General features: G+C 45.9%; 1 protein-coding gene across 2 annotated transcripts in view; it reads left to right on the forward strand.

Annotated features, from left to right (window-relative positions):
• The window catches only part of xpnpep2 (X-prolyl aminopeptidase (aminopeptidase P) 2, membrane-bound), a 157,862-nt gene that overhangs the window by 70,114 nt on the left and 72,146 nt on the right, over nucleotides 1-15,602 (forward strand). For both annotated transcript variants that reach the window (XM_078547058.1, XM_078547059.1), the window contains 4 exons: nucleotides 7,017-7,124; nucleotides 7,210-7,287; nucleotides 13,060-13,206; nucleotides 14,540-14,641. In XM_078547058.1, the coding sequence (XP_078403184.1) occupies nucleotides 7,017-7,124; nucleotides 7,210-7,287; nucleotides 13,060-13,206; nucleotides 14,540-14,641 (435 nt within the window). The remainder of the gene's footprint in view (nucleotides 1-7,016; nucleotides 7,125-7,209; nucleotides 7,288-13,059; nucleotides 13,207-14,539; nucleotides 14,642-15,602) is intronic.

A 15,602-nucleotide genomic window follows, 5' to 3' on the forward strand; every position in this document is an offset into this window, starting at 1 on the left:
ACTACTATGTCCCAGGTCTTCCATGACCAATTTATACCACAGGATATTAAAGATTCATTGACGAGGGTAACGATACAGGTAATGATAGCCAGAGTGTGAGTGGAAGGGACAGGGCTTACAAACATAACAGTGCACCACCAAATAAGGTCCGAGTAGGCAAAACTGATAAAAAGACAGAATTAAAGGATCTTTACCTGAATGTTTGCATCATTCATGACAAGATGGATGAATTAATAGCACAAATAGAAATAAAGGAATATGACACGATCGCCATTACAGAGATGTGGATGCACAGTGACCAAGGCCGTCACCTGAATATTCGAGGGTATTTGACATTTCAGAAGGGTAGAAGAAACAGAATGGAGATGGGATAGCTCTGTTAATAAAGGATGAAATCAGTACAATAGTGAGAAATGATCTTGGTTCAGAATATCAAGATATAGAGCAGAATCGTCCCAGATAAGCACGAAGTGCGGCAGTGGGCATGAAAAACGTTGTTTTACCCGCTGGCTGCAATGGCGGGGTTTCGCACCATATCATTCCATTCCTGGCGCACCCCACCTCATTAATAATGCATTCCCGGGAAACACTCTGGATCACCGGCGGGCCGGCCTCTGATTCACCCGCCCCACCATCACCTCAAGCCTTCAGTAATCCAGGCGCCATATTTAAAGGGCGCCCCTGCACAGAGCTAGCTCTCTCTAAGGGATTGGAAGCTGCTAGAAAGTCATGGCTGCCAAAGGGAGGAAACATGCTGCCAAATTTAGCGATGCCTCCCTTGGGTGCCAACTGAATGCAGTGGAGGCCTGCCGTGATGTCCTCTATCCCCGCTCTGGGCGAAGACCAGCAAGCAAGGTCACCAATCCAGCATAGAAGATGGTGGCAGTGGTGGTCAGTGCCCTGCAAAAGAGGACAGCCACCCAGTGCCAAAAAAGGGTGAATGACCTCCTCCATTCCACCAGGGTAAGTCACTCTTCTTATCACCCTCAACTCACACACTCACAAACCCATCACACATCCGCAGGGATCTCACTCACTGCCAGTTCAAGGGACATCATCATTCACTCTCTCACACACACCTTCATCCACACTGCGGATCCTGTCCTCATCCCATCCATGGCACCATTCACCACACACACATGCCAGGCATCCTTCTTATCTTGCCTGGCAGAGGTCAGGCTTACACTCTCTCCACCTGTCTTCATGTAGAACAAGCTGGCACACAACAAAAGGGAGAGGTTGCAGACTGGTGGAGAAATGCCCGACATCAAGATCCTAACAGACTTTGAAAACAGAGCTATCCAGCTGACTGGTGGCAATCTGGACCGTTCCTGTGCTGCCAGTGAGGTCGGTAGTGCTCAACCAAGTGAGGATCCAGCAGTACAACACCCATCAGACAACCATGCTGTGAGTCAGTTCCCTTGTTCGCAGTCCCTGCCTTGCACTAATTATCTCTCCTTGCTTTTGCAGGCACATCGGGGAATCAGCCAAGGGAGTCCACGACCCAGGTCCTCAACTCAAGCCCCAAAGACACATTGGAAAAAAAATTTGATGACACCCTCATTAAAGACACATCATAGCACTCACCCACACCCTCCACCAGCGCAGAGGCACATTCCTCGATGAGACCTAGTTCTAGAGTAGCCTCGGGGTCACAATCTGGTGATCACATCGCACTGTCTGATCCACAGCAGATGGCAGCAGGGACTTCCCAGGTTTCCGGCACTCAGAGGACTGCTGGAGGCCAGAAACCTGCTGAGTCCGAGTCAGCCATATCAGAGTCATACCTCAATTGCTGGAGCTGCAAAGGCAAGCTCAAAAACATCAGGAAGGGATGTCTGATGCACTCCTCAGATAGCAAGTCGCAGTGGAGGAGTCTGTCTGTCTTCAGTCTGAGGTGATAGCGCTGGCATACCAATGTACTATGGTCAACACTGGTAGGATGGCAGCCGCCATGGAGACCTTGGTCCAGGACATTGCTTCTGCACTGCTGCGTTGCTGAACCCCGTCGCTGACGCCATAGTTGGCCTCTAACAGTGTCAACACGAGAGGGGTGTGGGGCAGCTCGATCTCACTCCAGCTTCCCCTTTTCCTCAAGGGGTCAGCCAGGGGCCCTTGGGCACTCATAGGGAGAAGGATCAGCAGGTGCACACCCTGGGGCCATCCAGCCAGGTAACTCCAGGAGTGTCCGGCCCATTCGAATCCCCTCTTGCTGTGACCCCAGCAGCTCCAGCTTCACAGGCCGACAAGGGTACCACTGCCACACAGCAGGACCCCCGAAAGCAGACTGGGGCCCTCCAGTCCAAGTCTTGACCCTCCAGAGAATGCCCGCCAAAGTCATCACAGACAGGGAGTAGCAGTCAGCAGGCTGTGTCCACCTCCCTTGAACTGGCAGTGAGTGAGATCCCTGTGGATGTGGATGTCGGGGGAGCACCAAGACGTAGCAGCAGGATTAGGGATGTTAAAAAAATGCAGTTGCACAGCCTGGGCTTGGGTGTTAATCACTTGTACATAATGTTCATTATTGTAAATAACTCCCAGGAATATCTCCTTGCCTATGGCCCCTTGTTTTGATGAGCAGTATTGTTGCCACTCAGATGTGAAACCTTGGTTCCTGCACAAGAGAAAGACAGGTGTCTCAGTGTAGGGCCCCTTCTCTGTGTAGCGTGTAACCTTCAGAGCAAAGTGATGGTCCAGCTTCACACTCACTGGACACATTAATGATTCCTGCACCTCGATGGTGCTTGTCATCGCTGCCAGAATGTCGTGGGCAGGTGTCACAGAGTTCCGCCATTCTCTCCATGTGCTCTCAGCACCTTTTGAGGTGGGGCTGGCCCCCATCTCATCAGCATCTGTGACCAGTGACGCTGTGCTCCTGAAGGGGTCAGGTGCTGAAGGCTGATAAAGAATCAGGTGCATTTAAAGTTTCATGGCTGCATCTCCATGATATAACCCTGATCACAGAGAACAAGCAAGCTGTCCTCAGCCAGACAGGAGTCACAGAGGCTATGTGAAGATCTATGGAGTGTCCTCACTGCAAGTCATCATCATCCTCCCGGAATCTAGTGACTATTAGGGCCTCCGCTGTGTCTCCATGACATGAGCCTCAGCACTGAGGGTATATGTGCTGCCGTCAGCCGCACAGGAATCAAACATTCATAGATGCAATGTGAGGATGTCAGGACTGTTCTCACAGCATATCATCATCCACCATGAATCTTGCAGCAATGAGGGCCTTCCTTGCCTGGCCAGTGCAATTACCTCATCGCTGGCATCCAGGTTGTAGAGCGCAGAGCACATGACGACAATGCACGGCACCCTTGGTGGACTGTATTGCAGTACTCCACCTGACCTGTGGAGGCACCAGAACCTCATTTTCAATATGCCTATCATTTGTTCTATCAGAATCCAGGTCACGGCATGATCCTCGTTATACTGTCGATCTGCTGCAGTCTGAGGCTGCCACACGGGTGTCATCAGCCACGTCCTCTGCGGGTGGCCCTTGTCCACAGCCTTTCTGGAACATGAAGGCGTCAGGGATCTGAGACCTGCTAAGGATATAGGAGTTGTGGACGGTCCCTGGGAATTGTGCGCAGACCTATAGGATGCATTTGTGGTGGTCACACACCAGCTGAACATTCAGCAAGTAGAAGCCCTTGCGGTTGATGTAGCTGACTGTTTGTTGCCAGGGAGATCTGAGCGCCACATGAGTGTAGTTGATGGCACCCTGCACCTATGGAAAACCAGAGGTCTGTGCAAATCCCAGCGCTCTTGCTTCCTGGCTTTCCTGATCCGAAGCGAAATGCACAAAGTTCTGTGCCTTTGAGAAGATGGCATCCATGACCTCCTGGATACACTTGTGCGTGGAGGCTTGCAAGATCCTGCACAGGGCACCTTGGAGTCCTGGAAAGAGCCACTGGCATAAAAATTGAGTGCCACAGTCACTTTCATGGCCACTGGCAGTGGATGCCCTCCATGTCCCCATGGTACCAAATCTTGGAGCAGGTGGCATATATGACCTACCAGTTCCCTTGACATGTGCAGTCTTTGGCAACACTGGTTCGCAGTTATCTGCAGGAATGGCTCTCTGTGGATCTCCAGCTGTGTGCGCAGCAGGCCCTGCTGCCCGTTCATCTTGAGGGAGGTGCTCCTCCCTTTGCCAAGCCAGGCATCTCCACTGCTCTCTTCTTCTTCTCTGCTCTCTGTAAGTCATGAGGCATACCGCCAAATCACCAGGCTCCATGGTCGTGATGTTCTCCTCCTGCAGGATCAAAGAGAGAGACATGTGGGTTAGCATATGTGTCCTAAGAACCTCTCTGCTAAGTCTGAAGGCCCCTTCATGCATGCAAAAGAGTGCTCAACACCACTTGGGTGCCAGTGTGTACTGCACTCATTGGCTGTCCAAAACCCCACCCACTTCCACCCGACTCCACTTGACCAATTAGCGGCAGCTTTGCCTATTGGACTGCATGCTGTGCTCTCAGCTCAGGTGCAGGCATTCTCCTGAGCTGCACTGCAAAGCTGCTCTGTTAGCTTGAACCTTAATGATTACTGATCTAAGCCTCAATAAAGACATTGCAAGGGGCTCTGAGGGCCTCCACCAGTGACTGCGCCATGGCTACCTTTCGCAAGGGAATTGTACAGCTTGCCCAGTTGTCCAATTGTTCTGCTGCCCCCTAAAACACACACGCCTGTGCCCAAAGGGTGAAAATTTCTGGAGCATTTTCTGCCCACTCAACATTACTTGAGTGGGCAGAAAATCTTCAAAGGCCCAACTCCAAGCATGTCAGTGGTGCTGCAGCTGAACAGTCTCAGCTATGGAAGAATGCTCACTTTTGACAAGCTTTTCCAAGCACATGGCCATTTCCCTCACCGCAGCCCCCCCACACCACCCTGGCATGTGCTTATGTACCTCCTTCAGTCTGTGCTGCCTTGCCCCCAACCCCCACCAGCATGTGCTTGTTTACTTCCTTCAGCCTGTGCTGTCTTGCCCCTCCTCACCTGACCCCCCTTCCACACTGCAGCCCTGTCTCAGCACCACACTGAAAGCCAGCTGGGAAAAAGTGACTTGGGTGTGCCCCCCGTGAATGTGCGGCACCTCTTCCCTAAAGCCCTTTGGGTGAGGCTCGTGAGTGCTGCGCAAGGTTGTGTGCACTCACATCTGAGTCCCCATTGAAGTTCAGGCGACCAGCTGCAAGCCTTTTAAAGGCAGCCGTGAAGCAGGCTGTTCTGAAGTCAGGCCAATGTGGGTGGTAAGTTTGACGTGGGGGAATGATTCCGGCGAGCAGGGTTTATAATGGGATGCTGAAATATTGAAATTAGGTTCCTGACGTGTGGCGGTGGCAAACGCAGCCCATCATTGCTGGATGGAGCAGACAATTGCAAATTGGTTTCATGATGGTGTAAAACCTTCTCACCCGACACCAACGGGAGCAGAAAATTCCAGCCAGAGAATCAGTTTGAGTGGAGATAAGAAATAGCAAAGGAAAGAAGTCACTGGTGGGAGTAGCTCACAGGCCCCCGAACAATAGCTACACTGTAGGACAGAGTGTACATCAAGAAATAATGGTGTCTTACAAAAAAGCATTGCAATAATCATGAGTGACTTTAATATTCAGATCAAAAAGATGAATTAAGTTGGCAAAGGCAGCTTGAAGAATGCCAGGAAGAATAGAAAAGCAGAATGCTATTTAAATGGAGGGAGACTGCTGAATGCTGCGAGACAGATGGACCTGGGTCACTCTGCAGGTACAGCAAGTAATTAGGAAGCCAAACAGAAGGGGCATGGAGTATAAGTGTAGGAAGTCTCGCTACAATTGTGCAGGGCATTGGTGAGAATCTACCTAGCATACTGTGTACAGTGTTGGTCATCTTATGTAAGGGGGGACATACTTGCATTGGAAGCATTTCAGGGAAGGTTCACTGGGCTGATTCCTGGGTTGAGGGGTTTGTCTTACAAGGAAAGGCTGAGCAGGTTGGGCCAATATTCACTGGAGTTCAGAAGAATAAGAGGTAACCTTTTGAAACATATAAGATTCAGTGAGCTTGACAGGGTAGATGCTGAGAGGATGATTCCCCTTGTGGGGGAATCCAGACCTAGAACGCACATTTCAAAATAAGAGGTCTCCCACTCAAGACAGAGATGATGAGGAATTTCTTCTCTCAGAGGTTTGAGAGTGTTTGGGATTCTCTCCCCCAGTAATCAGAGCCTGGGTCATTCAATATATTCAAGGCTGAGTTAGACAGATTTTTGATTAACAAGGCAAGGATTAGGGCAGCAGGGGTCGGGGGGTGTTGGGTGCAGGCAGGAAAGTGGACTTGAGCCCATAATCAGGTCAGCTATGTTCTTATTGAATGGCGGAGCAGGTTTCAGAGGCCAAGTGGCCTACTCCTGCTACTCCTCCTATTTCTTATGTTCCTATGTTCTTACTGTTCATGGGGCCTTCTGGGTACAAATTGTTGTAGTGTAGGAAACACAGCAGCCAATTAGTACACTGCTTCATAGACTGTAAACACTTGGCGATGTCCTACATAACACAAGAACATAGGAACTGAAGTAGACCATATAGCCCATCAAACCTGCTCCACCATGCAATACAACCATGGCTGATCTTCGGCTTCAACTCCTGAAGTCACAAGGGAGCTATATTAATGCTAATTCATTCCTGTCTTTCTAAAGTACAGAAAATCTTGAACAACACGTTCTCTCAACAGTCTGAAGCAATTAAAATATGCATTAACTTGGTCAAGTTTCCCAGCGTACCTTCTGATTTAGGTCAAGTTTAACAATTCTGTGTTCTTTCCTTTGTTGTTAACCAAATTCTGCTCTTTTAACAAATAATTCTGGAGTTCTAGCCCATTCCTTTTGTCTTCTTAAAAGCTGATGTCAAATGTTCATATTGAAGAGTTAAAAATCTTTCACCATTCATTTAGGAAAATGTCACTGTTCACTCTTTGGTGCAATTCAAACAGAAATAGTGTCCTTAGTAAGATATGTCCATCTAATTGATCCATAGGTATTGCAGTGGTCAGTAGGATGAAGGCTGCACTCTGGACAGATGGACGTTACTGGGTTCAAGCTGAACGTCAAATGGACTGCAACTGGGAGCTCAACAAAGGGGAAAGTGAGTCGTAACAGCAGTGAGAGATTGAATGATCTAATATTAATGGCCTGCCTTTATTTTTCTAAAAATATATTTTTTTTCTTAGCTACTATTGTAGACTGGATTATGACTGAAACAAAAGAGCGTGAAATAGTTGGTGCTGACCCTTTCGTCTTTTCCATTGGTAAGCAAACAGATTTTTCTATTCTATTTACTCTGGCATCATTGTTATGTTTAAATCAAGACTTATTGCAATCTCAAATTCAAACTCAGTTTTTTTCCCCAAAGATCTCCAACCAGACCAATTTCTTAACGCCCTCAGTGTTACCTTTCTTCTGAAATCATCAAGCTTTTAGAGTCCAAGATTTCATGGTGAAAATATTTTATTTGGTGGTGAATATATTTTCCTGCCTTTGTTAATTTTACTGGGAGCACTATTAAGTGTCACATTTTCACAGCTGTTGCATTCCTCTTCTAGATACAAAATTGTGGTGATCATCCTTTAACATCTGTAGCATAAAAGTTTATAATTAATTCAATTTGTGATTTTTATAAATGGTTGCAGTATCATTTAAATTCCTGCATGTGGCACTATTGACGCATGAGGAATTGTCCCAGCAGCGTACCAACATTATTAAGACACTGCATCACCAGTTCAAACCCATTCATTTCGCTCGCTACAAATTACATAATAATCTAATAGAAGTGCTGAAACTTAAGAGTGCATGAATGAACCCTGCTGACATTCTATTTGGATATGGGAATTCCATCCTGCATCATTTCTATTTTGTCCATGTTTATGAAAGAAATAGTCATGCTTCATAGCTCAGTTCCTGTGTGCAAATACTCTTTGTTCAATAAGCTCCACTGCAATAGGAGACAGAGGAGTAAGGGGGATGATAAGTCAGGAGAGGAAGGGTAAAAAAACAAAGCAAAATATTGTGGATGCTGAAAATCTGAAATAAAAGCAGGAAGTTCTGGAAATACTCAGCAGGTCTGGCAGCATCTGCAGAGTTAACTGAAGAGTCATATCGGACTCAAAATGTTTCTCTCTCCATAGATGCTGCCAGACTTGCTGAGGAAGGGGAACAGATTGATAAAGGTGGAAAAGGAGAACAGGGAGAGCAATTAGAGGAAAAAGTCTATGCTGAAGATGAATAAGGATTTAGATGAGTGAAGGAGTGTAGCGTTAGGGATGGAACAGGTGGGAACAGATAGGGAAATGGGGTAAGCAAATGGGAATTAGTGAGAGTAAAACATTGGGGTGACATGAGAGCAAGTGGATAGGGGCTTATGGTCAATAAACATGATGGAGGAGAGCTGCGAAGTAAGATTCCCAATCTGTCCTCCAAATTAGGCTAAGGAATTCCAGAGTAAAAAGTAGGACATTCTGGATATGTTGGAATCAGATTATAACAAAGACAGATCAATAACTGGCACATTAAGGAATTGAACATGAGGGAGCAAGGGATGATTAACCCCAACTCAAAGTCAAAAGAGTGACTGAGAGAACTCCCTACTTGTCTAATTATTATCCATGGGATAAAAGTCATTCAGAATTCCCACTCTATTAGCTATCCGGTAATCCTGCTGGAAAGTGCCGTGAATATGTATGTTGAGCAAGGAAAGGATGAAACTTAAACAAAAACAAAAATACCTGGAAAAACTCAGCAGGTCTGGCAGCATCTGCGGAGAGGGATACAGTTAACGTTTCAAGTCCGAATGACGCTTCAACAGAACTAACTAAATAGGTGAAATATAAGCTGGTTTAAGGGGATGGTGGGACAAGTAGAGCTGGATAGAGGGCCAGTGGTAGGTGGAGATAACCAAAAGATGTCACAGACAAAAGGGCAAAGAGGTGTTGAAGGTGGTGATATTATCTAAAGAATGTGCTAATTAAGGGTAGAAAGCAGGACAAGCAAGGTACAGATAGCCGTAGTGGGGGTGGGGTGGGTGAAGGAATCGAAAAAGGCTAAAAGGTAGAGATAAAACAATGCATGGAAATACATTTAAAAATAATGGAAATAGGTGGGAAAAGAAAAATCTATATAAATTATTGGAAAAAAAGGGGGGGGAATCGGAAAGGGGGTGGGGATGGAGGAGAGAGTTCATGATCTAAAATTGTTGAACTCAATATTCAGTCCGGAAGGCTGTAAAGTGCCTAGTCGGAAGATGAGGTGCTATTCCTCCAGTTTGCATTGAGCTTCACTGGAACATTGCAGCAGGCCAAGGACGGACATGTGGGCATGAGAGCAGGGTGGAGTGTTGAAATGGCCAGAGACAGGGAGGTCTGGGTAATGCTTGCGGACAGACCGAAGGTGTTCTGCAAAGCGGTCACCCAGGCTGCGTTTGGTCTCTCCAATGTAGAGGAAATCGCATTGGGAGCAACGAATGCAGTAGACTAAATTGAGGGAAGTGCAAGTGAAATGCTGCTTCACTTGAAAGGAGTGTTTGGGCCCTTGGACGGTGAGGAGAGGGGAAGTAAAGGGGCATGGGAAGGCGCCGTGGGAGGGGGTTGAGGTGTAGGGGGTGATGGAGGAGTGGACCAGGGTGTTCCGGAGGGAACGATCCCTGCGGAATGCCGCCGGGGGGGTGAAGGGAAGATGTGTTTGGTGGTGGCATCATGCTGGAGTTGGCGGAAATGGTGGAGGATGATCCGTTGAATGTGGAGGCTGGTGGGGTGATAAGTGAGGACAAGGGGGACCCTATCATGTTTCTGGGAGGGAGAGGAAGGTGTGAGGGCGGATGCGTGGGAGATGGGCCGGACACAGTTGAGGGCCCTGTCAACCACCGTGGGTGGAAAACCTCGGTTAAGGAAGAAGGAAGACATGTCAGAGGAACTGTTTTTGAAAGTGGCATCATCAGAACAGATGCGACGGAGGCGAAGGAACTAAGAGAATGGGATGGAGTCCTTACAGGAAGCGGCGTGTGAGGAGCTGTAGTCAAGGTAGCTGTGGGAGTCAGTAGGCTTGTAATGGATATTGGTGGACAGTCTATCACCAGAAATTGAGACAGAGAGGTCAAGGAAGGGAAGGGAAGTGTCAGAGATGGACCATGTGAAAATGATGGAGGGGTGGAGATTGGAAGCAAAATTAATAAATTTTTCCAGGTCCAGACGAGAGCATGAAGCAGCACCGAAGTAATCATCACTGTACCGGAGAAAGAGTTGTGGGAGGGGGCCGGAGTAGGACTGGAACAAGGAATGTTCCACATACCCCATAAAGAGACAGGCATAGCTGGGGCCCATGTGGGTACCCATAGCCACACCTTTTAATTGGAGGAAGTGAGAGGAGTTTAAGGAGAAATTGTTCAGTGTGAGAACAAGTTCAACCAGACGGAGGAGAGTAGTGGTGGATGGGGATTGTTCGGGCCTCTGTTCGAGGAAGAAGCGGAGAGCCATCAGACCATCCCGGTGGGGGATGGAGGTGTAGAGGGATTGGACGTCCATGGTGAAGAGGAGGCGGTTGGGGCCAGGGAACTGGAAATTGTTGATATGATGTAGGATGTCAGAGGAATCACGGATGTAGGTGGGAAGGGACTGGACAAGGGGAGAGAGAATGGAGTCAAGATAGCAAGAAATGAGTTCCGTTGGGCAGGAACAGGCTGACACGATCGGTCTGCCAGGACAGTCCTGTTTGTGGATTTTGGGTAGGAGGTAGAAGCGGGCCGTTCGAGGTTGGGAGACTATCAGGTTGGAAGCTGTGGAAGGAAGATCTTCAGTGGAGATGAGGTCAGTAACAGTCCTGGAAACAATGGCTTGATGTTCAATGGTGGGGTCATGGTCCAAGGAGAGGTAGGAAGAAGTGTCTGCGAGTTGACACTCAGCCTCTGCGAAGTAGAGGTCAATGCGCCAGACAACAACAGCACCACCCTTGTCAGCGGGTTTGATGACAATGTGACAATGTTAGACCTGAGAGAACGGAGTGCAGCAAGTTCAGAGAGAGACGGGTTAGAGTGGGTGATAGGAGCAGAGAAATTGAGATGACTAATGTCACGCCGACAGTTCTCAATGAAAAGATCAAGAGAAGGTAAGAATCCAGAGGGAGGGGTCCAGGTGGAGGGAGAATATTGGAGGTGGGTAAAAGGATCCGTTGAACGGGGAGAGGATGCCTGCCCAAAGAAGTGAGCACGGAGACGAAGGCGGCGGAAGAAGAGTTCAGCATCGTGCTGAGCCCAAAATTCATTGAGATGAGGGCGTAAGGGTATGAAACTAAGTCTTTTGCTGAGCACTGAACGTTCAGCGTCGGAGAGGGGAAGGTCAGGGGTTATGGTGAATACACGGCTGGGGCTGGGATTGGAAGATGGGATGGGGACAGAGGGACAGGCAGGGGTGGAGTGTCCTGGATGGGTGTTGGTGTCAATAAGTTGTTGGAGCTTGCGTTCCTTTGCACCTGAAAGAAAGAGACAAAGTGTATTGTTGAGGCATCGGATGAGACAAAGAATAAAATGAAACTGGGGGCACGCGCAGCTTCAAGAAAGGGTGCGGCGGTGCTGCTGGAGGGAGAGGTCGAGTGTGTTCATATGGCGGCACATGGCACTGAGTATGGATCTCAGAATGCGATGAGAACAGCAGTCCGAGGAGTGTTGTATGTCCCGGAGATACCTGTAATCCTGGGTGGGTTCGAAACATGAGGGATGGAACTTCAGTTGAAATCCACGTGAGGTAAGTCGGAGACGGAGACAGTCACTGAGGAAGGAAATATGGCTGTGAAAGCGGAATTTAGTAAACACCTTGTCAAACACCAGGAGAGAAATGGAAAGCAATAAAGGTGAACAGGCAAAAGAGAGATACGAAAATCCTGTCGGAGAGAAGAGCAGTACTTCTTCAAGGTAAGCATTCCTTGAAGAGAAGTGGCAGTCAATTAAACACTAAGATAAAAGCAAAAAACTGCGGATGCTGGAAATCCAAAACAAAAACAAAAATACCTGGAAAAACTCAGCAGGTCTAGCAGCATCTGCGGAGAGGGACACAGTTAACGTTTCGAGTCCAAATGACCCTTCAACAGAACTAAGTAAAAATAGAAGAGAGGTGAAATATAAGCTGGTTTAAGGGGAGGGTGGGACAAGTAGAGCTGGATAGAGGGCCAGTGATAGGTGGAGATAACCAAAAGATGTCACAGACAAAAGGACAAAGAGGTGTTGAAGGTGGTGATATTATCTGAATCTAGAGTAGACTAAGGATGAAACTTAGCTGTGATGTGCTCCGCAGTTGACTGGATTGTTGACAGTTTTGGTCTGGTTTCACATGAAGATTGATCACTTAAAGGAGCAAATAACAACTGTTATCTTGGGGACTATATTTCAGTAAACACTAACCTCTTCAAGAAAGGAGGAAAAAAATAGGGGAAAATTATGTTTCTTTCACATAAAATACCCATGAGTTGACCCTATTAGAGTAGAAGTATGACAGTGTTCTGTGATATTATAAATGGAGAAAAGTTTATTAATGGAATGGAAGTAAGGTCACTAATATATTCATATGTGGCAAAATGGAAATTTAAGGTATAACACCAAATTTGAATGTTTGGACATTATGATGCAGACCTTTAATTGTCATTGTCTTAAAACTTCAGTTAGGATGAGGAATTTTCTTCTTGTGGATTATGTTTTGCTTCAAATTAGATATTAAAATGAGATTCCAAATGTTGGTTTAGATGGCTATTTAATATCTCATGAGACTGTTCAAAGAGCAGGGAGCATTCCTGGTGTCCTGTCCAACATTCTAACCTTACCAAAGACCACAAGAAACCGATTATGTGCCTGTTCTCCTTTGTTGTGGCATGCTGCTGACACAGAATGGCTGCTATGTTTGCCTATGTAACAATCACTGTACTGTAATAGTAACTGAATGTATGAAGAATCTTGGCAAGGCGCTATCAAACATTTAAGGATATGGCTACTCTAGATAAACACCACGTCAGTGGATAAATCTCTGCTGTGCTTTTTTTTTAAATAGCGGAGTGGGAAAATTATCAAAAACCTTTGCTTCGAGGCAATCGACAATTTGTTGCAAAAGAAAACAACTTGGTGGATATTATCTGGGCTGCGGAGCGCCCACCAGCCCCTACAGACGATATTATCAAAGTTCCAGATGAGTTCCTTGGTAAATTATTTTTCTTAAGCTTAAATGAAAAAGATGATGTAAATTGAACTTCTGTTGAAAGTTCTTGCCATTTTTGGGGGAAAATTTAACTCCTTTTTTTAAAATGGGCCAATTTTCACACCAACCAGAGAGAACCTTAATTATGCAGAACATCCCACTACATCTTGCAAATTCCAGTGCAAGCAGTGGAGGGTAAAACTTCAAAGTGACCTGAACTTCTTGAACTCAACTTTTAATTTTCCTATAATTAATGAATTTACGAATTGGTTCATTTTCACAGTTCAGGATTAGCACCTGACACCTCACATAAAATCACATAGCTGACTCAGGATTGAGGGCTATTCACAATAAAGGGTGTTAATCGATCAAAATTGGCAATGGAAGGGATCTTGACATTATTTTGCAGGGATTATGTCACAACAACAATTGATTTTTAACATCAGAAAAAAATTCCAAAATGCTTCAGAAGAATTATTATATTAAAGTTATATATAAATCTAAGTTGTTGTTTTCAAACAGTTTGTGATACTGTAGCTTTTTGTATTTGGACAGTTTCCTCATAGCAACTGCCTGTGGCAAAATGTCAAATCAGACCACAATACTTGCATTTAGACTAGCTTTCTTATTGGGAGACTCAAGAAAAATTCAGGTCCTAGAGGCAGTTTTAGTCCTGAAGAAACTGAGGTTTGAAAGAAGGCAACTGAGAGAAGCCCTTTTAGAAGTAAATGTAAGGTAACAAGTGAAAGGGATTATCTTGGTCATTATGTGTGGAAAAATCATTTTTTTCACTCTATTTACAATTTCACTGCATATAGCAACCAGAGTACTTTGTGCCCATTAAATCTTACAGGAAAGGCGCAGGGCACATAAATCTTTACTTCGTATCTAATTTGGGAGCTGTTGATAATAACATTGCACAACCAAAATGCCTTCACTTAACTGGGTAAACCTGGAATAATACTCAGGGTAAACCACGAGAACAGAACAAAAGAGCGGAAAATGAAACTGGTGAGGATCAAATTAGGGCTGATGTCAGGAAAATATCTTCGCAGAAAGGGCAATCAACATATGGAATATTGGAATGATCTTTGAGAGACACTTACAAGAACTTGCCAGTTATCTTTTCTACCTATCTGCTATGCTTAGATGGCCCAAATGGCCTCCCTCATATTTGTTTACTTTGTGGTCATGTGGGGAAAAAATCTATACCTAAGATGAAGCCCTGCTGAAGAACAATTGTTTCTTTTCCATTTAAGAATTAATCTTAAAGAAGCTCCAATACATTTACTCTGTCAGATGTGGCAGTTTTTATCATCTGTATATTGTGTTGCAGGTAGAACATGGATGATGAAGGTCAAAGAAATCCGTACACAGATGAAAAATAACCCTTACAAACCAACAGCAGTGTTAATCTCTGCGCTGGATGAAACTGCATGTGAGAGATATTCCTTTTTAATGATTATTTTTTTCTCTCTTTTTAGTTAATAAATCATTAAGTTAAACTAGGATGAATAAACATGGAGTTAGATATATTATTTGAAATTTAAAATGAAGATTTTTTTGGAAAATGGAAGAATGTCAATTGGTTGCGGTTGATTTGGTTCAAAGCTACACACCTGGTTTAGCCCGCATCGAAAGACTTGCCGAGAGTGTGAGTGCAGGCATTGGGAGCGCACACCAGAAGCATACAGAGTAGGCAAGTTGTGACATCAGTCAATGTGTAACGCTGATTTGATGCCAGTGCTGCCAATTCTGAACTCAGTGATTTAGGTGTCATCTCAAACACACACAGCTGACTGTAGGAAGGAACCCCAGCACCAGCTCTATTTAAAGCAATTATCAGCAACTTGAAAGCAAGTCGGCTCTGTTTGAGTTTGTGGAAGTACTTGATTTGAGGTGTTGGTGAAGTCGAGAGGGAGTGGTACTGCACATGAAGAAAGCCATGGTTGTGACTGCAGGGTTCTGGTCAGACCACTTCATCCTAGTCATGGGTGCTTGAGTTGCACTCAGCCTTGGGCTGCACTAGTGAGGGACAAGGAGCAGAGGCTGCAAATAAGTGGAGAAGTGCTGAGTGCATGATCCATTTCAGCCTCCTCCCGATGTCCCCAAAATTACAGATACCAGTCCTCAGTCAATTGGATTCACTCCACTTAAGGCAGAAACAGCTAAACGCACTCGATACAGCAAAGGCTATGAGTCCTGACAACATCCTGGTTGCGGTACTGAAAACAAGCCCTTCCAAAACAGCTACAAAACTAGCATCTTCCTGACAGTGCAGAAAATTGCCCAGGTTCTGTCCATAAAAAGCAGAGCGTATCAAATCCGGCCAATTACCACCCTAATGCCATCCGATCAATCTACTCTCAATCATCAGAAAAGTGATGCAAGGTGCCAAT

Source organism: Cetorhinus maximus, chromosome 8, assembly GCF_964194155.1.
Source record: "Cetorhinus maximus chromosome 8, sCetMax3.hap1.1, whole genome shotgun sequence".
Classification (NCBI taxonomy): domain Eukaryota; kingdom Metazoa; phylum Chordata; class Chondrichthyes; order Lamniformes; family Cetorhinidae; genus Cetorhinus; species Cetorhinus maximus.